Below are 26192 nucleotides of genomic sequence, written 5' to 3'. Positions count from 1 at the left end.
TTCTTCCCCCTTTCTCTGCCTGCCTCTCTGCCTACTTGTGATCTCTCTCTGTGAAATAAGTAAATAAAATCTTAAAAAAAAAAAAAAAAAGAAGTAGCAGAGCTGAGCTGTTTAGAGTTCAGGTTCTGGAATGGAAACCAGCTCTGTCGATCTCATACCCCTTTCCCGAGGATTAAGTGACACAGTGTGTATGACCTGCTCAGCTCTAACACGGGAACTTCCTGGTTGTTGCTATTAAAATTTTAAAGTATCAGTTATCTCTTCAACAGCCCACATATTGAGTGTAAGGAGGATAGGACGGGAGTCTTTCAGTTTTCATTAAACACAACTTTGAATCATTCACACTGTTTTTAAATAATTTATTTTATATATTTTTTTAATTGTGGTAAAATACACATGACATAAAATTTACCACCTATGCCATTTTTTTAAAGATTTTATTTATTTATTTGACAGAGATCACAAGTAGGCAGAGAGGAAGGCAGAGAGAGAGGGGGAAGCAGGCTTCCCGCTGAGCAGAGATCCCGATGTGGGGCTTGATCCCAGCATCCTGAGATCATGACCTGAGCCGAAGGCAGAGGCTTAACCCACTGAGCCACCCAGGTGCCCCCCACCTGTGCCATTTTTTTTTAAAAGGTTTTATTTATTTATTTGACAGACAGAGATCACAAGTAGGCAGAGAGGTAGGCAGAGAGAGAGGAGGAAGCAGGCTCCTCGCTGAACAGAGAGCCCGATGCGGGGCTTGATCCCAGGACCCTGGGATCATGACCTGAGCTGAAGGCAGAGGCTTTAACCCACTGAGCCACCCAGACAGCCCCACCTGTGCCATTTTTAAGCCCACAGTTCAGCAGCATTACGTCCATTCAGACTGTTGTACAACCATCACTGCCACCCACCTCCAGAACCTTTCCGCTTTCCCAAACTGAACTCTGTCCCCATTAAAAACCAACTTCCCGGGATGTCTGGGTGGCTCAGTCAGTTCAGCGTCTGCCTTTGGCTCAGGTCATGATCCCAGGGTTCTGGATCGAGTCTCACATCGGGCTCCCTGGTCAGCGGGGAGCCTGCTTCTCCCTTTGCCTCTTCCTGTGCTCCCCCTGCTTGTGCTCACTCATGTGCTCTCTCTCTCTGACATATAAATAAATAAAATCTTTAAAAAAAAAAATGAAAAAGAAAACTTCCCATCCCTTCCCCCACAACCCCTGGCACCCACCATTCTATTTTCTGTCTCTAGAAATGTGACTGCTCATTTAAGTTTTTTAATTTGTGTAGGTGTTGGGTATGTTTGTTTGTTTGTTTCACTTTAACAGCAACTAAAAAAATATCTGTGTCTACCCTACCCATTGACATGGAAAGGTATTACTACACCATTGAGTGACAACAGAGTTTACAGAATATGTAGCCAGTTTTCGGTAAAATATGTGTAACAGTATAGAAGACATCTGTGTATGAAGAGAAAAAGAAGATGAAGAACATACATAAAATGTGAACAGTGATTATTTCTGGGTAACGTGATTATCAGTGATTTTACACTACGGGTGGGTTGGTGGGTGGGTTGGCTTTCTGTTTATTCACACGGTAGAATTTTTCAACAATGACGATGCACTGGTTGCAAAGTAAAGTACGTTTCCTAAGGACAAAAAAATCAGGAAGCAAGCTAGCTTGCTGCAGTAATGACCAGCACTGGGTCTTCTGAGCTAGAGTGAGTAGCCGTTTGCTCTGGGGAATCCATCTGACCCAGATTAGCAAGCAGGCCATCTCTACATTCAGATCTGACTCACTTCTGTTTCTTGCCACCCACTGTTTACGATGTGTTCTTGATATTTTCACTACAAGTATTCTCACCACAACCCTGGAAGCAGCAAGGAAGGGACCTGCCCGAGGAAGAAGGTAGAAGAAAGGAGCACTGAGGCAGGAAGGTCGGGGAGGCCAGGGCTGTGGGCAGGACTCCACCCACAGAGGGGACCCCCAGGAGAACACATGCTTTATTCCTTCCCATCTGGGGTCCCCAGTCCCTCAGAAGGTTGTCCATGGGCCAAGCTGCCCCCATCCCACCCCCCAGGCCAAGGTCCTTTTGGCCAAAACTGAGAGCCTATGGGGGGTGGGGGAGTCCTCCCCAGCAGCAGCCATGCAGGTGGGACCCATGGAGTCACACACCTTTGCCTTTTGTGGTATCATTCCATTTGTTTCACAGGCCCTTGTGCAAAATGACATGGTAAGCGAGCACCGGCTGTGAAAGTGAATTGGTGAGCAGATTGGGGACAGAGCCACTTACTCCCAGGTGGTATGACATGAACCCTGTGCCCCTGCCCCCAAGAGGAAGGGACCACCCCATGCCACTCAGAGTCTCCTCTCTCTGGCCTGGGGCCTCTTCCAACATCCTCTATCCACAAACCACCCTGGGGTGAGGGGACAATCCTGTGTTCCTCAAAGGGCCGCCTCAGTGGTGTCCCAAGATATCTGTGTATGGAGCAGAAGGGCCAAGGAGGCTCCTCCATGCAAGGCCAGTGACAGTGACAGCCCCAGCTCCCCTCACACTGGGTGGGCCAGGCCTGCTGCTGAAGGGGACCTCAGACTGCAACTTCTCATAGAGGCCAGGCCCCAAATGAAGGAACGCTCCCAGCTGCACCACTTCCTGGAGGTCCCACCTGCACCCTGACCTGTCTGTGAACCCAGAAGCACCAGCACCTTCCCCTGAGGTCTGGCTGAGCCCTGGTTTCCTCATTGAGGGGACAGAGGGAGGTGGAGGATGAACATCCTGGCCTGACCTCACCACAGCAGAGACCTACTACTGCAGGGGACTTGTTTTTACTTCTCTTTCTACGCAAATCTTCGCCTGTCAGGACGTATGTGGCAGGAACACTGAGGCCACCAGCCCACCTGTGGCTGATCTCTAGAGCCTCCACCCATGTGGGACATAAAAGACCTCATTATGTTTTCATTCTAAGGAAAAGTTCAGCTTTTCTCTTTGCTTTTCTTGTTCTTTCGCAGTGACACACAGTGGCCTACAGCTGGCACGGTGGGTCATGTGCCAGCACTCAGGGGTGGGGGACCCCACATGGGAAGGGGAGAACTGTCCTGTGGCCTCCGCAGGGGCTACCGCCAGCACATTCCAGGCTGACACCTACCCCCCCACCTAGTCAACCTCTCAGGGTCACATGCGCCACAGAGATCAGCTGACAGAGTCCCACGTCAGGCCCACGGTAACAATCCGATGACAAATTTCAGTTTCCTGTGAAACCCCCTGTCTCAGCAAACTGGGACCTTTCAGATGTATTTGAGGTATTGACAATAAATAAGAGGTACAGGGATGCCTGGAGGGGCTCAGTCGGTTGAGTGTCTGCCTTCGGCTCAGGTCATGATCCCAGGTTCCTGGGATAAAGCCCCCTGTGGTGGGCTCCTGCTCCGAGAGAGCCTGCTTCTCCTTCTATCCCTCCCCCTTCTAGTGCTCTCTGGTTTGCTGACTATCTCAGATAGATAAAAGTCTCTAATAAATAAATAAATAAGAGGCAAAACATCTCCACTTCTCTTCTTGCGTTGCTGATCATCCAAGTCAGAAGGTGGGCAGTGGTCCTGGGTGGGCCTCCCTTCCCACCATCAACCCAGAGAGGGAGACAATGTGGCTTCTCTACCTTTCATGCCTGGCGACCTGATCTCTCATGGCTGGCCGGATATGACGCCCACTCTTCAGGCTGCCACACCCGCGTGCTTATTGAAGTAAAAATAGAATATCGATGACAGGACGGGGCAAAACGTTAGTGAGAAAGGGCTGTCACAAACATTAAATCTCCCCCACAGGTTTCCCATCTGCCAAGGGGAGGCTGGTACCATGCTGGGTGATGTCACTCCTACGACCGAGCTCTAAGTGCAGTTTTGTGCTTTTTTCCCTGAGATTATATTCTCGGAAAGTGATTCTACACACGTCACGTTGATTCCACAGCATCATGAGATCCAAAAATATAAATTGTAATCATAGAGTAGAACCGAGCATAAGGGTAGGGAAGCTCCCCTCAGTTTCCAGGTCCAGCCACTACTGCTCCCACCTTGTGCCAAGGGCTAGTTTTTTAACCCTGAGAATCATTTGCATCTATCTGTGGAGTCCTGTCCCAGGACTGCCTCGGACTCAGTGGGATAAGATAGGTAAACCCAGCCAGCCCGAGGACGGGGACAGGGCACAGACTATGCAAACAGCCATCCTCTGCCCTCTGTCCCTGCCCAAAGCATGCAGAGAAAGAACCTCTGACTCCCAACTTAGGGGCTGTGAAGGAAGGAAGTATTTGGAGTGAATGGCTATGGTCAGCATTTTTTTTTTAAGATTTTATTTATTTATTTGACAGACAGAGATCACAAGTAGGCAGAGAGGCAGGCGAGAGAGAGGGGGAAGCAGGCTCCCTGCTGAGCAGAGAGCCAAATGCAGGGCTCGAGCCCAGGACCCTGGGATCATGACCTGAGCTGAAGGCAGAGGCTTTAACCCACTGAGCCACCCAGGTGCCCTGGTCAGCATTTTAAACGCTTGAATGGAAACTGTGACTGTCAGCAGGCAGTGGTACGGTCTCGGAAGGCACCATGGCTGTGGGGCAAAGTAATAGGGGAACCCAGCAGGAAGAGAGGTGCAACCTGCTTCTGCCTGCCTGTGCCATCAGCAGCCAACCTTGTCACACATGGGAGGACAGGTAGCTTGGGGTCCCCTCTGCCAAGACTCCCAGGGATGGGGAGGGGTTGCCAGGGTCTGAAGGAAGAGTTTCAGTGGCTGTGAGCAGTGAGGGATGGACATATATGTTCTCAGAAAAATTAAATCAGAGTCTGGATGTTTTTGAAAGTTCCCTGGAGGAACTTTCCAGAGGGATGAGAGTTGGGTTTCAGGCTTAAGTGTTTGGTTTCTGGCTTTGTCACAGCATTTCACACGCTTCCCATCAGTCGGGGTTGGGCTCCCTGGCCAGGTAACCATTCTGTCTCATGAGACAAGTGAGATGAGGACCCATACCTCAACTCCCATAGAGCAGCCGTGAGGATGAAATGAGCAAACATGAGGCAGTGAAAAGCTATTATTCTTATTTCCTGTGGCTATCACCACCTTCCGCAACCACAGGTCAGGCTCTGTCCTAAGTGCTTTCTCATATGCATGACCTGTTTTTTCTAAAGATTTTATTTTCAAGTAATCTCTGCATGTAACACAAGACTCAAATTTATAACCCTGAGATCAAGAGTCACATGTTCTAAGGACTGAGCCAGCCAGGCACTTCTATGCATGGCATATTTAATTCAGGAAACACTTGAGCAAACTAACTGTCAATGAGCTCTTTCCTCAGTGAGCACAACCTGGAAATCCCTCCCTCCCTTCACAGCCCTCATGATAAATAGTGATGTAATAATTATATGTGCATTCTTACTCTTCAGCTGACTCATGAGGCTAAAATGGATCCTTCTAGAACAAATAAAAGTGACTCAGCCATAACTAAAGAACCCTGGTGCCAGCTGGCATATCAATGACAAACATAGCTTTCTGGGCCCTCTTTTTTCCTTCCCCTTTTAATCTCTGGGCTGGACCTTCCTGGATATCCAAAGTCCAACACCAATACACACACACACACACACACACACACACACACACAAACACAGAGTACTCAAAGCTCCCAACTCAAGCTAGATAAAAATTAAGTAACTCTGAGGGAATAACCTCCTAATGGACCTTCCTAATTGCTCTATCTCTGGTTCTCTGTTGGACCTGTACTCTACCAGCTGCTAAAATGATTTACCCTTCCTCATTCATTCATTTATTCATTCAGTCATTGTATTAGGCTCTGAGGATGCCATCCATTAACAAAACTGACATGATCCCAAGATTAAACTCGTTAAATAAGAGATTTCTAATTATCAACTGGGAGAAGTTCTCTGGTGAAAACTAACACGCACACAGGGAGGGGTACCCGACAGACTGATTTATACGGCTTAGCCAGGGAAGGCTTCTGTGGGCAGAAACCATTTCAGCAGAGGCTCAAATGATGGGATGAATTAGCCATGGGAAGATACAAGGGAGTCAGGGAGGAATGAGCCTTCTCAGGAGAACATATGCAAAGGTCCTAAGGCAGAAAACAGCTTGGTGTATCTCCTCAGATGAAGAATGACTCTAGTGGCTGAGCTGAATGAATGAAGGGGAAAGTGGCACAGATGAGATGAAAGTGCTGGGCAAGGGTTAGACTATGTGAGACCCCGCAGGCCATGATTAGGTAGAACCTCATCATCAACTCCCGTGAACTGAAGTAACCTATAGGCGAGACATTGCTTACCAAACAGTCCTTTTCTCCCTCTGATAACCAGCCTCCCTTGCAAGTAAGCTGGGGCCACATGACTGGTTCTGGCCAATGGGTTTTAAGCAGAAATGCTACCATCACTTTCTGGAGAAAGCAATGAAGAGCCAGTGAATCTCCTTTCAGGCCTCTCTTCCCCAGTCATACTGACCCTGGAAGCCGTGTGTTCAAGAAGACAGAGCCAGCTCCAACAACACAGGAGGCAGTACTGGACTTTCAGAAATTAGTCCATGTAGGGGGCGCCTGGGTGGCTCAGTGGGTTAAGCCTCTGCCTTCGGCTCAGGTCATGATCTCAGGATGCTGGGATCAAGCCCCACATCGGGCTCTCTGCTCAGCAGAGAGCCTGCTTCCCCCTCTCTCTCTGCCTGCCTCTCTGCCTACTTGTGATCTGTCAAATTAATTAATTAATTAATTAAAAAAAAAAGAAATTAGTCTGTGTTGTGTTGAATAACGGAGATTTCAGGCTTTATCTGTGACTGCAACATAACGTAGCCTATCCTGGTTAATGGATGATCTCAATGTGTGTTCAAAACTTGCAACCCACAGGAGCCTAATTACACTAGCTTAGCACTGAGCAGGGGTTCAGCCAAAGGGCAGCTCCTTTCATTCCAGCTCTCACCTTCCCTCTCTAAAAAATTGGGGACTGATTTAGATGCATTGCACATATGTTCTGTTCATTCTCACACAACCCCCCAAAATCCCCACAGTGATTAAAGCCTCACTATGTTCCAGTGAAGTAACTAAGGTGTAGAAGGAAAGTCAGGTGACCTGTCCTGAGCCACCAGCACTAACTTTTTTTTTTTTTAAGATTTTATTTAGTTATTTGACAGAGAGAGCCCAAGTAGGCAGAGTGGCAGGCAAAGGGGAGGGAAAAGCTCAGCTCCCCACTGAGCAGAGCCCGACATGGGGCTTGATCCCAGAATCCTGGGATCATGACCTGAGCCAAAGGCAGCCACTTAACTGACTGAGCCACCTGGGTGCCCCATCAGCACTGACTTTTTTTTTTTTTTTTTAAAGATTTTATTTATTTATTTGAAACAGAGAGAGAGAGATCACAAGTAGGCAGAGAGGCAGGCATAGAGAGAGAGGAGAAAGCAGGCTCCCCGCTGAGCAGAGAGCCAGATGCGGGCCTCGATCCCAGGACCCTGAGATCATGACCTGAGCCGAAGGCAGAGGCTCAACCCACTGAGCCACCCAGGCGCCCAGCACTGACTTTTTAAAACCCTCACAAACTCTTGTGTTTTGCAGCTTCCCAGTTTATAAGAATAGACAGGGCAATATGTGTACCTATTTTACAGAGGGGAAAAGTGAGACCTGATGCCATCCAGTGACCTATGCCAGTAGGGTTTCAGGTCAAGTAGACCTAGGTCCGCACCCCAGCCCATTACTTACTAACAAGGAGGCTTTCAGCATTTTAGTTAATCTCTGAGCCTCAGTTTCCACATCTATAAAAGGTGAATAATAAGATTTATGAGGTAAGATGTCTACCTGGCACATATTTAGCACATATTAGGTGCTAAATACAAGTTATAACTAGAACCAAATAGACAGACTCCTGGCCTGGGGGGTCTTGGCCAAGCATACTGCCACCTCCGGGGCAATTCTCCAGTGGCCCTGAATTCTAGCCATGCATTGTCATTCCCTAGCTTGAAAAGGGGCAGCTATTGGGAAGCCTTCCGAGAGCAAAAGCACCAGCCCAATCTGGCCCTTGCAACAGCTCAGGTTCTTTGGGAAAGAGAAAAATTATCTTGTTTCCCTTTAGGCGACAGCCAAAAATTCCCCATTCAGTGACAGCCCGGCTCCAGGAAGGAAATGACTCTGGCTGAGACACCAAACCAAACATTAGAAAACATCAAGGTTGCACAACCAAATGAGACTGTGTGAAAACTGCAAAAGTCAAAAGAAAACTCTCAGGAAGATGGTAGCAGCAGGAGGAAAGATAAAACCCTGGTCACCTCCCAATCCCTTCAGAACCTCAGAACCTCACAGGCCCCTATTCCACACAGTGGCCAGAACAATGGGCATACTTCAGGCACAAGCCCTCCAAGATCTTCCCTTTCCTCCCTGAGAAAGCAGCCCCTTGATTGCAGCCTGCGAGGCCTCGGGTGGCCTGACTCTGCACCCTGTCCTCTCCCCAGGCTCCGCCTGCCGCACAGTCCTCCTGCTGAGGCCCCATGGCCTCTATCTGGGTCCTCAAACATCACCCCTTCCCACCTCTGGGCCTTTGCATGTGCTGTGCCCTCTGCCTAGAAATAATCAGTGGTCCCTCACTCTCTAGTATCACTTGTCCTTCCACCAGAGGCTCGGGTTTTTTTCCTCAGGGAAACTTCCCCATTAAGATCAAATCCTGCCCTCTTCCAGCTCACCACAGCCCTCACCCAGCCCTGTGGGTGGTTACGGTCTCCATGTCACTCTCCTGTCAGGATGTGTCTCCCACAGTAGACTGAAGGCTCCCTGAGGTCCAGGAGCTCGTCTGTATTTTCACTGCCATGTCCCTAGTACCTAGCAAGTAGGCACTTGAAAAATATGTCTTTAGATCATCATTTACTCTCTGGCCCAGCTCCCATGCATCTAACACGCTGTGGGGAGGAAGGGAGCAGAGTTTTATCTCACAGGTTAGGCACAGCTGGTTCCCAGTCTTCCACAGCTAGAGCCATCTGATCCTCACCATCGCAGGCTCAGTTCCTAGACCTGCCTTTGGTGTCATTTCATGAGCTCTACAGCTCAGCAGTGACGATAGCTGGCCTGCCTCTGGCTGGGAGCCACAGTGCTGAGACTATGGCCTCTGCCTTGATTCCTGCTCCTGCACGTACAAGATCCTAAAACTTAGGCTCTGGAGCCTGGCACATAGTCCGCTCCTAAGCCAGGTAGTCTGGAAAAGTCCCTTTCAGGAGTAGGACCTTCATGTTTTAAGCCCCAGGGTGATGGTTAGTCCTGGTCCCCTGCGTTAGACTCATCTGATGCTGAATGCTGGCCTGACCCTAAAAATCTGTTCCCGATCCGCCAATCTCTCCATCATGAAGCTCCCTTGAAATGCCCAGCAATGTCACCATGGTCACCATTTCACTAGAGCAGTGATTCCCAGAACGTGTTGGTTGGTTCTGTGGGACTATTTATAAGCAGCAAATGAAAAGGGGTTTCACAATCAAATGGAATCAAATGGAAAACACCGGCCCAAATAGATCTCTTTGCTGCAGGACTTATCAGAGCCTTAATACAATGGTTTGCATTATGAATCTCCAAGGGTAGGGGGCACTGATAGAGCATACAGGATCTCCCAAGTTTAGTTATTCATGAACCCTTTGTTTGTAGGGGGCATATCTTGCTGGAGCACTCTTCTGAGGCACATGGTTGGGAAATGCTCCTATAGACTATGATTCGCCCTGCAGATGCCTTAAACACACATTACTTTCCCCATCGCAAGACATCTGTCAACCAGGACACAGAGACAGCATTCCCTTTCCTGTCCTGATCCAGAGATTAGGGTTTCATCCAAGACCCAGTTCTTCCCTGTGGGTTTAGCATAGCCTAGAGCTGTGACAACATTCACGGAGGACTACTTTACACCTGGTCTTCGCCCAAAGCTGGAGGATGAAAGTAGAGAGAATGGGGTAAAAAAGGGCCAGAGAAAGGACAATATCATCTTACAAAGGGAAGAATCAATAGGCATTGCCTAGAGCTGAATGGAAAAAGTATCAGAAATGTAAGGATGTTAGTTCAATATTGCAAAAGCAATCTACAGAGGAACTAAAAATTGTGATACAAATGTACTAGAAAGGGAGAGGAACTGTGTATAAGCCGAGTCCTCTTCTTCTAGGAAATTAGTGGATAATATTCAAATTAATAAATATGAAAAGGACAGTATAAGCACCTTATTTAGAGGTAGTACTAGTATGGCAGAAAATACCCATTGCCCCCGTCTTCCCACATTCTAGAAGTTTTAGCTAGACATATGGCTGCCTAACTAAAAAACTATATTTTCCAGACCAGCAGGAAGTGGACTGTGAAAGCCCAGGCGCCCTCTGTAAGGACAGCCTCTCTTCAGTTCCCACTTCAGATGAGGCCACAGAGAATAATGAACAGGAAAGCTCCCCCTGCCTCAAAGCCTACCCCCACCCTTCACCCCACATGTTAAAACACAGACCTAGGACCCCCCCCCCCCCCCCCCCGAGTTTCTGAATCAACAGATGAGGCGAGACCCAAGAATTTGCATCTCTAACAAGCTCAAGATGATGCTGATGCTTAGAAGTCTGGGGACCGCACTTTGAGAATCCTTGATCTACTGAGAACAAGGGGGTGCAGACAGATGGAACAAACAGCTTACTCCCCCGGCCGGGAGGGACCTTGACAACTTCTGCCCAGCCAGATCTGTCAACTGTCAACATGAGTGACTACAGCATGTTTCTCATTTCAAATGGGAGAATTCTGATTGCGGCTTCCTGTTCAGATACCAGCACAAGGCTCTGGGTGTGCTGGGGGAAGGGTAGCAGATAGGTTCTCTTTGGTGAAGAGGTACTGGACCATAGGGGGCTGATCCCGAAGACAACATGTCACCCCAGATCCTGGGCCTTTACCTAAAGGAAGAAACTGATTAGGACCTCTGGCCTGCCTCCCTTGCGGAAAGGGTGAGAATGTTTTAGGCGTGAGAAGACCGCTGTATGTGGATATTTGGGTGGCCCAAAGGGAGAATTATAAGGAGACTCTTGTCCCTCCAATATTTATTCCCTCCTCCTCTAGTATAATAGAAGCTTTTGTTGTGCACATAATACCCCAGCTACAGATTACATTTCCCAGCCTCCCCTGCAACTAGGTGCTATCACATGACTAGGTCCTGGCCAATGGCTTAGAAGGCAAGTTAGGCTTGCAACTTGCCTTCCAAGCCTTCTGTGCCAGCTGGAGATGCATGTGAGGCTCAGAGTAGTCCTGTCAGGTGGGAGGGGCAGCCAGGGGTCGAAGACAGCAGAGCATTACAAAAAAACAAAACAAAACCAAAAAAATCTGATCCTTGATACCATGATGCTGCCCATTCAGTCTTGGGCAGTTTGGACTGTCAGGAGAGGGAAATAAAGCTCTGTCTTATCTAAAATGTCACTGCCATCTTCCCTTAGTAACAGTAGTGAAACAAAAATGTTAATATAGACAAGTGCCAAGCAATGGCTCAAAGAATAAAAAGGGGTTGACCCTGGCACACAGATATGCCGGAGGAATGGGTGTTTGGGTAGTAAGCCTTTCTGTGCTAATTTATTCTAATTCCTGTAACATCTCATGTTAGGAGTGTGACAAACAGAGTAACAGTGGTCTTGGCAATGAGGCCCAAGAAAATAGGAACAGACACCCACAGACCTGACTCTTTACACAACCGTGCCAGTAGCCAGCCCCAGGGCTTGATTTCAAGAGACCAGATACAGTGTGGTCCCCAGCGGATCCCACACCCCACCTTTCAGCTCAGACACTGTCTTCAGATGGCCTCTGTCAAATGCAAATATAGTATCTGGAGATGCAAGTCTCCGAGGAAGCCAGTTTATATCTAGGACCTCTGGTGTGTGTGGTTTTCAAGCACGGTTCTATCCAATCTCTTTTTTTTTTTAATTATTTAAAGGCAATTAATTAACATCTAGTGTATTATCAGCTTCAGAGGTAGAGTTCAGTGAGTCATCAGTTGTATATAATACCCAGTGCTCATTCCATCCCATGCCCTCCTTAATGCCCATCACCCTGGTATCCCTTCTGCCCACCCACCTTCTCCATCAAATCTATCCTTAAAGCTCTTTAAGAAGTGGTAGGCAGGGGCGCCTGGTTGGCTCATTCAGTTGGGCCTCTGTCTTCGGGTCACACCATAATCCCTGGGTCCTTGGATCAAGCTCCAAGTCGGGCCCACTGCTCGGCGGGAAGCCTGCTTCTCCCTCTCCCACTCCCACTCTCCCAGCCTGTGTTCCCTCTCTCACTGTCTCTCTGTCAAATAAATAGAATCTTTAACAAACAAAAAAAAAAAGAAGAAGAAGAAGAAGGGGAAAAAGAAGAAGCAGTAGGCAGAAGTCGGGTTCTCAAACTGGAAGCAGCTGACCGAGTTCAAAAACAATCTTCTACAAGTTAATGAAAAATAAGGTTTAAGTAATGTTACAATGAAGGAAGGGGAAACGGCTTTGAGTAGTTGGACTATAGAAACTGAAAATCCTTCCATAAAGGGGCAGAGATATATGGTATTTTTTTTTTAAGTTGGGGGAATCTTTTTTTTTTTTAATATTTTATTTATTTATTTGACAGAGATCACAAGTAGGCAGAGAGGCAGACAGAGAGAGAGAGAGAGAGAGAGAGAGAGAGGGAAGCAGGCTCTTGGCTGAGCAGAGAGCCCGATGCGGGACTCAATCCCAGGACACTGAGATCATGACCTGAGCAGAAGGCAGCGGCTTAACCCACTGAGCCACCCAGGAGCCCTATGGTATTTTTTTTTTAAACTAAGGAAAACAACAAGCTACAGAAAGGGGAAGTGTCCTGCATGGGGACAGAAAGCAATAGTAAGAACACAACCAGGCTCTCAGAAGAACAGCCAGGGGATTTGTGGATGTGGGAACAAGCCTCAGTCTCTCTTTCTCAGGCAAATTTAATCAGTGGGGGTGGGTGGGTTGGGTGGGTGGAGAGGTTTGGGGAACAAAGGTAGACTCGCATAGGCCTGACCGGTTGGAGGCTGCTGGACCAGGACAGCAGGGATCTAAAATGAGAAGCTGACAGAAAAACTATCACTGTTGTCTGGAAGCCCAAAGAGGTTTCTGTGAGAAAGGCTAAGAACGAGGGTGCTGGAACCAGACACACCTGGAAGCACCCTCCATCTCTACACGTGACCAGACTTGCACCCTTGGGGGAGTCACGGAGCCATTCTTGGCCTCCATCTCCTCCTTAAAGTGCCCACCTCAAGGCGGTGTTGGGAGAAGACTGGCACATTGAAAGTGCTCAGTCACTTCAAGCTTAAAACCAAGTGTCACGCTGCCATGAGTGTGTCTCTTTGAAGTTGGCACTGTACTGTTTGTTGACCTCAAATCGTTAAGAACATGTTCCAGATTAGTCAACTGCCAGATTTTGACGTCAACGGCAAGTTGCTATGTCCAACCAGAGGCCTTTCCCAATCCCTGGTACTTGCCTGCTTTTGGGGCTTGGGACATCCCTTTAGCATCCCATCCCAGCCACCCAGGAAGAGACCAAACCAGGGTGTGCTGTAGACCCTGACCCGCCTGCCCAGTCCCCCAAACAGATCGGGCTGGAAACCTGGGCCCCTGGATCCTACTGCACTTGTTCCTGTGGCATTACTCCTCCCCCTCCAGCAGTCCCCTCCCTCCTTGCCTCTTTTCCGGCCCATTAGGAGTCTATCATTAATTCTCAAAATGTGAAAAATATTTGGGGTTTGATGCTAATTGTCTCTCCCCATCCTCCAGTGCCAGGCTCTGGGGAGGCAGAGACACCAGGGGTCTGCACACGGCTAAATGGGGCGGCTGCCAGTCACACCAGCCGACAAGGTACAAGGGATGATGGGGGGGCCACAGCACCATGAGTGTCCAGAGGGGGCTCTGATGTCACCCCGCCCGCCTCCAGTGAACAAGGAGGGGAGACGGAAGTCCAGGGAAAGGGAGGGACCTTCCAGGTAACAGCAGAGGGCTGAGCTGTGCCACCTCACCATGTTCTGGAAAAACCACAGGCGCCTCCAGCTGTCCCGGGCACCCCCAGCTGACCAGGATGAGGACCTGGCCTCAGGGGGAGATGTGACGGGAGGGATGCTGTCTGACAGGACTGAAGGGAACCCTCTCGGGACAGAAGGGCTGGTGGGGTAGAGAGGGGTTTCAGGAAGTTCCAGCATGGTGGGGGCGCTGGGGACTGAGCAGACCATCCCTCCCCCATCTGAGAATACAGTGAGTTTGGGGAGGCAGCCAGGCAGGAACAGACGCTGCAGAAGTTCAGGGGTGGTCTTGTCTGGAGATGTGCCCACTCTTGACTTAGAGATTACACTGCTGGGGTTGCAGGGGTCAGCCCGAGTCTCACACCAATGCGTCACTCCCCTCCGTGTGAACAGGATCCTCCTTCCCCACAACCTGCCCCCAGACACAGACTTTTGCCACCAGAGGAACTGTCCTTCATCTAATGAGATGGTGGCGTGGGGGGGGAAGCCTGGCGTCCCCGGATACCCTAAATCCCAGACAGTAGCTAAGTGGCTAAGGGCAAGAGGTAGTCCTGCTGCTGCATTGGCCTTCTATGCCCAATGTGATCTATCCTATGGTGCCCCTGAATGCCTGGTTTGGATTTCATCTCTAGATCCTCCCACCTGCAGAGCCACCCCAATGGCCCCTGTTCTCCTGACATCTCTGAGAGGGGAGCCCTCTAAGCCCCCATCTCTCAGTTCCTTGCTTTAGAGCCTACCACCCCTCCTCTTGGAAGCCCTCCATGATTCCAAAAGGCCTGAGGTACAATCAGGAAAGTGCTGAATCTGGGTCTATTGATTCAGCCACGTTATTCCCAGCTCAGGAATCTCAGACAAAACAACACCAGGGCCTACACTGGATCTTCTTCAGGTCTCCAGGGCTCAGAATGTACTGCTCTCTACCTCCCACACTAGCTCTATGTTGATTCCATCAAAGCCCCAAGCTTCCCTGGGCTCTCTTACCTCAACTCTTCACATGGCTGTCTTCTTTCCATTTCTCCGATTTCACCTCCTCAAACTGCCCTTCTGTAACTAACATGTTCTAGGAGGTTCTCCTACTTGGTTCCTCCAACCCATTACTTTTATTTATTTTCTGGTCTACTGACGATACCTTCATAAGATTATCTCCTCCATGAAGGCAAAGGACCTTTTGCTTTATCCATCACTGTATTCTAGAAACAAGGACAGCACCAGACACTGGGCAAGTGTTCAGAAAGTACCTAAGAAAAGACACGCTTGCCGCCTCCCTACTGAAGGGGTCTTTTTGCGGGAAGGGAGGCCTAGGTGGGAGTAACCCTAACCCACCCTACCTTCTGCTGAGCACTGGCTGAACACCAAGCACTTGACATAACTCTACTTCTGCAGCTTTACAGCCTCTCCTCATGGTAGCGAGCAATTACTACCTGCTAGATATGTTCCCACCATTGTTGTAAAAGTGATAGGAGCGTAACTTAGTAATACTGATACTGATATTAGTTGAAACTTCAAATACACAAACTTTCAACCCTGCTATTCCAATGCTAAAAAAAAATTATCATCCAACTAGACTCACATCGTGCAAAGAGGGTGCATACGTCTAAGGGTACAACACTGTGTACACGAGAAAACTAAGAAGCAAGCTAAACACCTACCAGCAGCGCTGAGGTAAATAAATCAGGGCATGTCTGTCAAAGGAACACAATGCAGTTGTTAAAGAATGTTCTAATGAGACACCTGGGTGGCTCAGTCAGTTAAGCATCCAACTCTTGGTTTTAGCTCGGGTCATGATCTCAGGGTCCTGAGACAGAGCCCCACAACAGGCTACACACTGGGCATGTAGCCTGCTTATAATTCTCTCTCTCTCTCTCTGTCCTTCTGACCCTCTCCCTCTCTAAACAATAAATAAATAAGTAAATAAATAAATAATCATTTTTATCATAGAGTTTTTGGGATTTTTTTATGTAGAGCTTTTTTTTCATCATTATTTCTTTCTTTATTTTTGGAAGAGAGAAGCAGAATCAAAAAGGTAAGAGAGAACTCAGAGTCAAGTCTGTCACCAATAGCTTGATCTGTGGCCACGAAGCCCCTCTCCCACAGGGAACCACCGTTACAGATTTCTTAGTTAGATAGTAAATTCTTTCATTTAAATTTTTTTCTAAGATGAAGATAAGTTTCAAGGAGCCAGAACAGCTCAGGCTGAAACCGGCTCCTGGGCGGCTGCCCCCGGGGCCACCGTGGTTACTCACAGTTCAGAACGATCTGGGCGGCGCGGTAGAGCTGCAGGCGGCACAGGAGGTCCACCAGCTGCTGGACAGTGGCCTGCCGCATGCCCCACCACCACAGCAGCTCCCTCGTGATGCTCACGCCCTGCACCCGCTCCATTGACTTGATCTTCCGCAGCTGCGTCAGGTCTGTGATCACGTAGGAGGCTGGAAGGCAATTCAGAGCTCTGCTTAGCATCAGGAAGGTAGTGCCTCCACCAGAGGGTCCCCAGGCTGGCTGGCTTCCTCTGCAGTACCTTCTCGCTCACCCCCTCATCACACCTGAAATTCCACCTTTAGCAGCCCAAGGTAGGTTGCTGATTCCACCTGATACTGTGGGACTGTCACATCAGCTACACTTACTTCACGGCCACACGAAACAGGAGAAAGCCCACTGGACCACAGGGTCAGGGCCTGGCAGCTTTAGCTGCTTATTAGCTATGGGTAAGACATTTCACCCGTGGGAGCCTCAGTTTCCTCGACTGTAGGTGGAGAGGGAATGGAACTTCTCTTCCCTCCCCTCCGAGACTAGAAGCTCCATGTGGACAGGGAGTTTTATCTGTCTGTCCACTGGTAGGTCCCCAGAACAGAGATCAGCACCTGGCACAGAGTGGGGGCAAGGCCAGGCCCAGGGCGAAGTAAAGGAGGCACTCAGGAGGCAAAATTTAAGGAGGTTCTCACTCTCAGGGCTGATCCTGCACTCTCAGAAGCTGGAGAGTAGGTGCCTCCTTAAAGTCTGCCCTGGGCATCTCATTCTCCCCACCCCTAGGTCCTAGTCCTTGCTGGGGGAAATGAATGAATGAATGAACAAACGAATGAACTAATGAACAAACGCAGGAACCCACAGCCCAGCATCCTCACAGAACTGTTACAGGGATCAAGAGAGCCCATGTATCTAAAAGCACTTTGCCAAATCTGAAACACTATGAGATTTGCAGGGGGCTCCCGCTGGCAATACTAAATATAATACATTCGTCCTTTGCATTTTTCATTATAAAATGAATGGTTGTTCGCTAAAGAAAACTTGGAAAAATGAAGGGGAGAAAACTCCAGTAAAGCAAGTTACACAGCATCCCACCAGGGTACTTTCCCTTGCCCAAACTCTCCTCTCCCCTCCACAGAGCATCAGTTCTGGGCACAGCTGTTGCTGCCGTGAGCTTCTACAGCCTGCTCTCATTTATTAACGTTATACCAGAAGGATTCCCGAGTTGTTACTGCTCTTCCTAAATGGCATTTTGATGGTCATGTGCGTCCCACTGAATTTACTGAAGTGAAGGAGACTTTTTTTTCTCTTAACTAGGAATAAAAGAATCACACTTCAGATCCAGAATTTCAGAAATCATGAAACAGGAATCCATGTGAACATCAAGTCATTCATTCATTCAGCAGAATAGTTACTAGCACTTCTGTGCTCGAGCCTGTCACAAGCCCTAGAGGTACTGCGGCAGGTAACCCAGAAACCCATGGAGATTTCTGTTTGAAAAATACAAATGTGGGGCGCCTGGGTGGCTCAGTGGGTTAAAGCCTCTGCCTTTGGCTTGGGTCATGATCCTAGGGTCCTGGGATCGAGCCCCACATCGAGCCCCCGCATCCGGGCTCTCTGCTCAGCAGGGAGTCTGCTTCCCACCCTCTCTCTGCCTGCCTCTCTGTCTACTTGTAATCTCTGTCTGTCAAATAAATAAATAAAATCTAAAAAAAAAAAAAAAAAGAAGAAAAATACAAACATAAGTTAACAGAGTGGGGAAGAAAAGGCAAGTGATCAAGCCTAGGACCGTATCACAAAGGGCCTCAAAGGCCAGGCTATAGCCTTTGGACTCGCTCCTAAGGGCCATAGATACTACGGAAGAGCTCAGAGCCAGGGAGTGACAGGATCCCATTGTCTAAGCCCCACCCTCTGGAGAAATGGGGACCATTGGGACAGCCTCCTGAATAGAGAAAGCCTGTTAGGAATGGAAAGTTCTCAGTTACAACTTTAGTCACTGGAAACCCCAGGCCAGATTCCTGGTCAGTGGGAAGTGATGTCAGCAGGGTCAGGGGCTGCTTCCAGCAGCTGAGAGAAAAGAGTGGAAGGAAGAGGAAGGAACACCTCCCCCGCACCTTCTCCCTACACCCCTTCTCTGCACGCCAGGCTGTTCATTGGCACACTTCCCACACTTCAGAGGCAGAGTGAGGTAATGGGAAAAACAGAAGCCCCGGTGTGATGTTCCACCCTCAACATTGTGGGAACGTGCTTTCCTTACAGGCGACAGGACAGGAGAGAAGTAGGAACTAAGCCCTGAGGTGCCTCGTGGTTCATGCACTCCCATGACAGTGATGGAGCTTAAGGCAGCAACCCACCAACATTTAACCAGACCCTTAAAACAGGGTCAAGACGGGCGCTTGGGTGGCTCAGTGGGTTGGGCCGCTGCCTTCGGCTCAGGTCATGATCTCAGGGTCCTGGGATCGAGTCCCACATCGGGCTCTCTGCTCAGCGGGGAGCCTGCTTCCCTCTCTCTCTCTCTGCCTGCCTCTCTGCCTACTTGTGATCTCTGTCAAATAAATAAATAAAATCTTTAAAAAAATTTGTATAAAAAAAACAAAACAGGGACGCCTGGGTGGCTCAGTTGGTTAAGCGACTGCCTTCGGCTCAGGTCATGATCCCAGCGTCCTGGGATCGAGTCCCACATTGGGCTCCTTGCTCAGCAGGGAGCCTGCTTCTCCCTCTGCCTCTGCCTGCCACTCTGTCTGCCTGTGCTCACTCTCTCTGACAAATAAAAAAAAATCTTAAAAAAAAAAAAAAAAAAACAGGGTCAAGACAAGACAGAGATCTGGAAGGAATGAGTCACGGCCACGGACACTGCGAAGTTCCTAGTTCTTTTCTCAACACACACAAGAAATACCTGATGATCACAGAAGATCTAACAGGACAAAAATCAAAGTCCCCATGATCATCCCACTTGGAGGAACTCAAGACAAGCACTGGTCATACTTTTTCTTCTATTTTTTCAGGCTTTTCTACAGATGTAAAAATACATATTTAGGGGACCCCTGGGTGGGTCATTTGGTTAAGCATCTGCCTTTGGCTCAGGTCACGATTCGAGGGTCCTGGAATTGAGTCCCACATTGAGCTCCTTTCTCAGTGGGGAGCCTGCTTCTCACTCTAACCTGCTTTGCCTGCTGTTCCCCATGCTTGTGCTCTCTCTCTAACAAGCAAATAAAATCTTAAAAAAAAAAAAATGGTGGTTCGTGACCCAGATTTTGGATTCTGAGGCCTGGGTTCAAATCCTATTCTGCTACTTACTTGCTGTGTACTTGGGGAGGGCCCTTCACCATTCCCTATGCCTCATTGTCCTTATCTGCCAATGAGGATAACAACTGAACCTCAGAAGTTGTTGTGAGGATCCGACTGGTTACATATACAGGTGTACTTGGAATAGTGCTTCGTACATAGGAAGTGTCACATAATCATTAGCTGTAATTATTAAGCCAACTTCACTCTATGAAAACACTGTTTTTGTCCCTTGTGGTTTCCACGATGTGGGACCATCCCTCCAGGTCTGAGTCCCTGAATCCTGCATGAGCTCACCTGAGAGTAGAAAATCTTGCCCATGTTCAAAGCCTTCTGGAACAGACACAGCCTCCTGAAATAACCCACCCTATGGCCAAATGACCCTTGTCAGGACTAATGGGTCTCCTCCCTGGCTAAGAGAAAGAGAAAACACTAAGGAACTTCCACACATCATGTCCCCTAAGCCTCTCAGCAACTCACCCCTGTTTTATAGATGAGGACATGAAAGGCTCAGAGAGAGGCAGTCACTTGCCCAAAATCACACAGCCTGACAGGGACAAAGCAGGGCTATGCACAAAGGCTAGCACAATAAAGGAACCTCTTCATCCCCTGGAATACACCTGGGTGGCGGACACTGTAGGAAGCCCATTTTCCCCCAGGGGCAAAACGGATGCAGCTGTGATCAGAGGGAAATGAATGGGAAGCAGCCATAGTATCTGCCAACAGCTGTCAGATCCAAAGAGCACATGTATGTGTAGCCATGTGATTTTCTAAATCCCTTGAAGAAGGATCTTCCCTCCCCAAAAATAACTCACAGAAGCAGAGACTCTTTAGACGGACAATGGCAATCACCAGTTCTGATGGAGAGGAAGCCAGACAGTGTTGTGGCTTGGCAAGAAGCAGCTGAATGGGGGCACCTGGGTGGCTCAGTGGGTTAAAGCCTCTACCTTTGGCTCAGGTCACGATCCCAGGGTCCTGGGATCGAGCCCCACATCGGGTTCTCTGCTCCGCAGGGAGCCTGCTTCCTCCTCCCCCTCTCTCTCTGCCTGCCTCTCTGCCTACTTGTGATCTCTGTCAAATAAATAAATAAAATCTTTAAAAAGAAAAAAAAAAAAAAGCAGCTGAATGGGGGTCATGGCTGACTCCCAGCCCAGCAAGCCCCAGCCCAGCAAGAAGAGCTGACTGACCATGGGCTCAAAGCCATCTCAATGGGGGAGAAGGGCACATGCCTCAAGCCCTTAACACTCCTATAGCCTTTAGCTCACCATTTATTCAAGCACTTACTGAGGGTCTGCACACTGGCCAGGTGCTGTGCTAGGCTCTGGGAACACAGGCATGAACTAGATGGGTGGTCCCTGCCCTCACGGTGCTTACATTCTCCAGGGAAAGAGAGACATAAGTAAATAATTAAGGAACAAGGTAGTATCAAAGTTTGTTAGGTGGAACAGCAGAAACAAAACAGTGGTGGTACAGACAGAAACAGGGGGACAGGGGAGGCCTCTAGAATAGGGGAAGTATGAACGGAGACCTGAAGAACTATGGACCTCCAAAGATGTCAGTGTCCCCAAAACCCGAAAACCCATGACTATGGGAACTTACATGACAAAAAGGACCTTGGAGATAAGCTTACATTAAGGGTCCTGAGATATGATTATCCTGAATTACCTGAGTGGGCCTATGTGATTCCAAGGGTCCTTATAAAAGGGAGGCAGCAGTATCAGATTCAAAGTTATTATAACAGAAGCAGAGGTCAGAGAGAGATTTGAGGATCTTATGCGGTTGGCTTTGAAGGTGGAGGAAGGGGCTGTGAGCCAAGGGATGCAGGCAGCCTGTAGAACCTGAAAAATTTAGGCAAGAAAAGGGACTCTACCCTAGAGCATACAGAAGGAATGCAACCCTGCTGACACCTTGATTTTAGGACTTCTGACCTCCAGAATTGTAACATGATAAGTGTGTGCTGTTTTTAAGCCATTAAATTTGTGGTAATTTGTTACACAGCAAGAGGAATCTAATGCAGACTAGAAAGCCAACTATGGCGAGCACTGGGAGAAGAATGTCCCAGGCAGGTGGGATAGCAAGGAGGCCAGTGTGGCTGGAGCAGAGTGAGCAAGAGTGGGTGTGGAAGAAGAGGTCAGAAGTCAGTGAAGTGAGATTGTGACAGACTGGGAAGGCCTGGTGGAATGTGGAGTCTATCCTAAATAATCCCTGGAAGTCTTTGAAGAGTCTGAGAAATTGTGGTGTCTCCAGGGCTTAAAAAGTCAGAGGTATTCCCCCAAAGAGAATGTACATGGTGCCAATAAGCACATAAAAAGATACTCAACACCATGAGTCATTAGGAAAATGCAAATCACAATTACAGAGAGATACCACTTCACGCATGCTCAGATGGCTAGAATTGAAAAGGCAGACAATAACAAGGGTTGGGGAGGATGTAGAGAAATTGGAACCCTCGTGTACTGCTGGAGGGAATGTAAAGAAGTGCAGCCAACATGAAGAACAATCTGGCACTTCCTCAAAATGTTAACTATAGCGTGACCATATGACTCAGTAATTCCACTCCTAGGTGTCTACACAAGGGAAATGAAAACTTGCATCTGCATAAAAACTTAGACACAAATGCGCATAGAAGCATTATTCATAATAGCTAAAAATGGAAAGAACCCAAATGTTCATCAACTGTTAAGTGCATACATAAAATGTGGCCTACCCATAGAATGCAATATTATTTGGTAATAAAGAGAAATTAAGCACTGATACATGGTACCACATGGGTGAAACCTGAAAACTAAGGAAAGAAGGAAAGAAGCCAATCACAAAGGACTCCATATGACAGGATTCCATTTATAGGAAATGTCCAGAATAGGCAACGCCTAAAGATGAGGAAAATGGGAGGCATGTGTTGGAATGTTGGGAGTGACAGTGAAGGGGTACAAGTTTCTTCTAGGGGGGTGATGAATGTGTTCCAAGTTTGACTGTGGAGATACTCTGCATATACTAAAAGCCATTGAATTGTACACTTTAAATTGATGAATTATATGCTATGGAGATTATCTCTTAATAAAGCTGCTTTTACAAAGTCCCAGGTGTGCCTTCTAAATATGTTAGGAACAGAAGTTGCTCTGGTGTTTACAGTCAAGACCAACTTTAAAAAAAAAACAAAAACCTAGAGGGGGTCTCTTATACAAAATTTGTCCACTGCTCAGGAAACATTCAAAGTAGAGAAGATACAAGTCATCGGAACAAAGGAACACAGTGCAGTGTAGAAATCCAGGTGGTAACAGACATTCTCAGAGATGCCTTGACATCTTACCAGTGACTGCCTCTGGGGAGAGGACCAGGGAGTCTAAAGACCAGGAAGAGGAAAGACATTTACCTTCCTCTCTACCCCTGGTATATTATTTACATTTGTAAATGCATGTGTTGCTTTTCTCCATTAAAAATCATTCACAAGGGCACCTGGGTGGCTCAGTGGGTTAAGCCACTGCCTTCATCTCAGGTCATGATCTCAGGGTCCTGGGATCAAGTCCTGCATCGGGCTCTCTGCTCAGCAGGGAGCCTGCTTCCCTCTCTCTCTCTCTGCCTGCCTCTCTGCCTACTTGCCATCTCTCTCTGTCAAATAAATAAATAAAATCTTTAAAAAAATTTTTTAAAAAATCATTAACAAAAATACACAGTAAAAATAAAAACCTAAATCCATGTTGCTAAAGAACACTGGCAAGGAGAAAAAATTGTGAAAATTTTAAATGAAAAAAAAGCAAGCTATTAGAGTGTACTGATGTGATTTGTGAAAAATGCATACACATAAATGTTTATTATTATGTACTAGAAGGTATAAACTACAGAGCTGTCTGCTAGCACGTAGTAAGGAGACAGTAACTGTTAGCTGCTGTTGCTGTTGTTCATTATTATTACTGGCATCCAAATAAGAATGGTTATCCCTGGGGGTGCCTGGGTGGCTCAGTGGGTTAAGCCTCTGCCTTCAGCTCAGGTCATGGTCTCAGGGTCCTGGATGGAGCCCCGCATTGGGCTCTCTGCTCAGCAGGGAGCCTGCTTCCCCCATCTCTGCTCAGCAGGGAGCCTGCTTCCTCCTCTCTCCCTGCCTTCCTCTCTGCCTACTGGTGATCTCTCTCTCTGTCAAATAAATAAATAAAATCTTTAAAAAAAAGTAATGTTTATCTATGTGTAGTGGAATTTGAGCTAGTCTTTGTTTCCCATAGCGTTTTGCAATAAGCATGTATTGTTTTGTTACTGGTCTAAAGCAGGATTTCTGAATCTGAGCACTACTGACACTTTGGACCAGACAATTCTATGTGGAGGGGCTGTCCTGGGCATCTCTGGGCATTTAGCAGCATCTCTAGCTTTTACTTTAGTCTCTGCATGCTCCAAGTTGTGACAACCAAAAATGTCTCCAGACATTTGCTCCCTAGGGGACAAAATCGCCCCTGGTTGAGAATCACTAGGTTAAAATGTATATTATTTGCTCAAACTGGATGGATAACCCATACATGTTCATTTTATTATTTTTTTCAACTGTACATATATATCACATACTATACATATATATCATATACTCCTGTATATACAGGAGTACATATATATGCATATCATAATCTAAATTCTCAAGAACATATAGAGGTTATTTTTTTTAAAGATTTTTTTAAGATTTTTTTTTTTAATTTATTTGACAGAGAGAGATCACAAGTAGGTAGAGAGGCAGGCAGAGAGAGAGGGGGAAGCAGGCTCCCTGCCGAGCAGAGAGCCCGATGCGGGGCTCGATCCCAGGACCCTGGGATCATGACCTGAGCCGAAGGCAGAGGCTTAACCCACTGAGCCACCCAGGTGCCCCTATAGAGGTTATTTTTTAAATAAAGTGGCACCAGCTACACTGAACTCGAACATAAAAATAATAATCGTTACTATTCCCTTATTACTTACTAGAACCTGACAGTTACGTGTCAGGTGCCTCTTATACAACTGTCATTACTCACAAGAACCTCCAGTTCACAGATTAAGCTAAGGCTCAGAGAGGTTAAGCAACCCGTCCAAAGTCACCAGCTGGGAGGAGATCTGGAATGCAGACCTCTGCTTGGGAACCCTAGGACCACATGCGCAGCGGCCCCCAGATGCAGGGACTTCACAGCAGATGATCAGGCGCGAACCAACAAAACACACCAAGGACTTAGGACGTCCCGTTGGAGTCAAACACCAAGTTCAAATCCCACTCTGCCACTTGGCAATGCCACACCCTCAGGCAAGTTACTCTACGTCTCCCAGCCCGTTTCCCCGTCTGTACAACGGGGGAAGAGAAACACTCACTTCACAGGCCCTTGTGGGAACGCGGGAGATAATCCGTGTCAAGTGCCTCCATCAGGGCCCAAAGCACAGTAACGGCTCAGCGGCTCAGCAGCTGCTGAGAGTTTATTATGATGAGCTTTAGTGTAAACAGTAAAGTCGAAAGTCGAACCGCTCACTACCTAGGAACAGACTAACATAACAGAATCTCCAAAGATGACCTAACACCTTCCAGACCATCCCCCTGGAGGGGGCAGGAGGGCTCCAAACGGGGGGGGGGGGGGTCGGTTGACGCCCTGAGGACACACGGCGAGCCCGCGGTCCGGAATGGCAGCACAAAGAGCCCCTCGGTTCGGGACCCACTTAAACAGAAGTGAGCGGGGGGCTTAGCGGCGGGGTCGCCGAGGGGCACCGCTCACCGAACTGCATCCAGTCCCACTCGCTGAGCGTATCCATGTTGCGGCACAGGTCGTCCAGCACCCAGGCGGGCAGCTGGTAGATGTAGCAGGACATGGCTGGGCTCCGGGGGCCGGCGGGCAGGCGCGCGGACAACTGGGGCAGCTGCGCCTGGGACAGGCTCCTGTACTCAGTGAGCGGGCGGGTCCCACCCGGCCACCGCCTCTGGGGGGGAAGTGGGCGGGGCGGGACGCTGGACGACACCGCCCCCCAGCGGCCACGCGTGGCGAGAGCAAGGTCCGAGCCGGGAGGGGAAACAGACCTGACGTGCGGAGAGAACGCGTTTAGGGACACACGAAAGAGTTCAGTGTGAACTGACTCCACACCCAGCGCTTTTGACGCTCCGCCACATAAAATTCATTCAACAAATATTCTATTAACCACCTACTATATGTCAGGCAAAGTGTTCAAGGTGTTGGAGATACATGAATGGAAAAAACCTACAAACCTTGCTTTCATGGGATTTACAATCTAGATGGTGGAGAGAGAAAACTCATTATAAGTAATAAAAGTACTTAATAAAAGGGGCGCTTGGGTGGCTCAGTAGTTAAGCGACTGCCTTTGGCTCAGATCATGATCCCAGAGTCCTAGGCTCAAGCCACACATTGGGCTCCTTGCTCAGTGGGGAATCTGCTTCTCCCTCTCCTGCTCCCTTTGCTTCTGTTCCCTCTCTCGCTGTGTCTCTCTCTGTCAAATAAGTAAATATTTTTAAAGTACTTAATAAATAAGTTAGGTGGCGTGTTAAAAGGTGGTCAGTGCTATTGCACAAAAGAAAAAGGAAAGGTGGTTAAGGGGAAATAGGAATTCAGAGCAAGCATCTGGAGGACTCTTTTTTTTTAATTTCTATTTATTTATTTGACAGAGAGATCACAAGAAGGCAGAGAGGCAGGCAGAGAGAGAGGAGGAAGCAGGCTCCCCGCTGAGCAGAGAGCCCGATGCGGGGCTCG

At 48.2% G+C, this 26192-nt stretch overlaps 1 protein-coding gene across 2 annotated transcripts in view; it reads right to left on the bottom strand.

Annotated features, from left to right (window-relative positions):
- Positions 1–25302, bottom strand: part of LOC111144038 (interleukin 1 receptor associated kinase 2) — a 60638-nt gene extending 35336 nt beyond the window's left edge. The window contains exons 1-2 of one of the 2 annotated variants that reach the window (XM_022498109.1): positions 25209–25302; positions 16215–16397 (exon numbers count right to left, since the gene is read on the bottom strand). In XM_022498109.1, the coding sequence (XP_022353817.1) occupies positions 16215–16397; positions 25209–25302 (277 nt within the window). The remainder of the gene's footprint in view (positions 1–16214; positions 16398–25208) is intronic. The other variant, XM_022498108.1, reaches the window with a different exon arrangement.
- Positions 25303–26192: the final 890 nt, after the last annotated feature.

This window comes from Enhydra lutris, unplaced genomic scaffold, assembly GCF_002288905.1.
Source record: "Enhydra lutris kenyoni isolate GAN:26980312 unplaced genomic scaffold, ASM228890v2 scaffoldscaffold10, whole genome shotgun sequence".
Classification (NCBI taxonomy): domain Eukaryota; kingdom Metazoa; phylum Chordata; class Mammalia; order Carnivora; family Mustelidae; genus Enhydra; species Enhydra lutris.
Note: the sequence above shows the minus strand (reverse complement) of the source record. Positions and strands in the feature narration are given on the sequence as shown.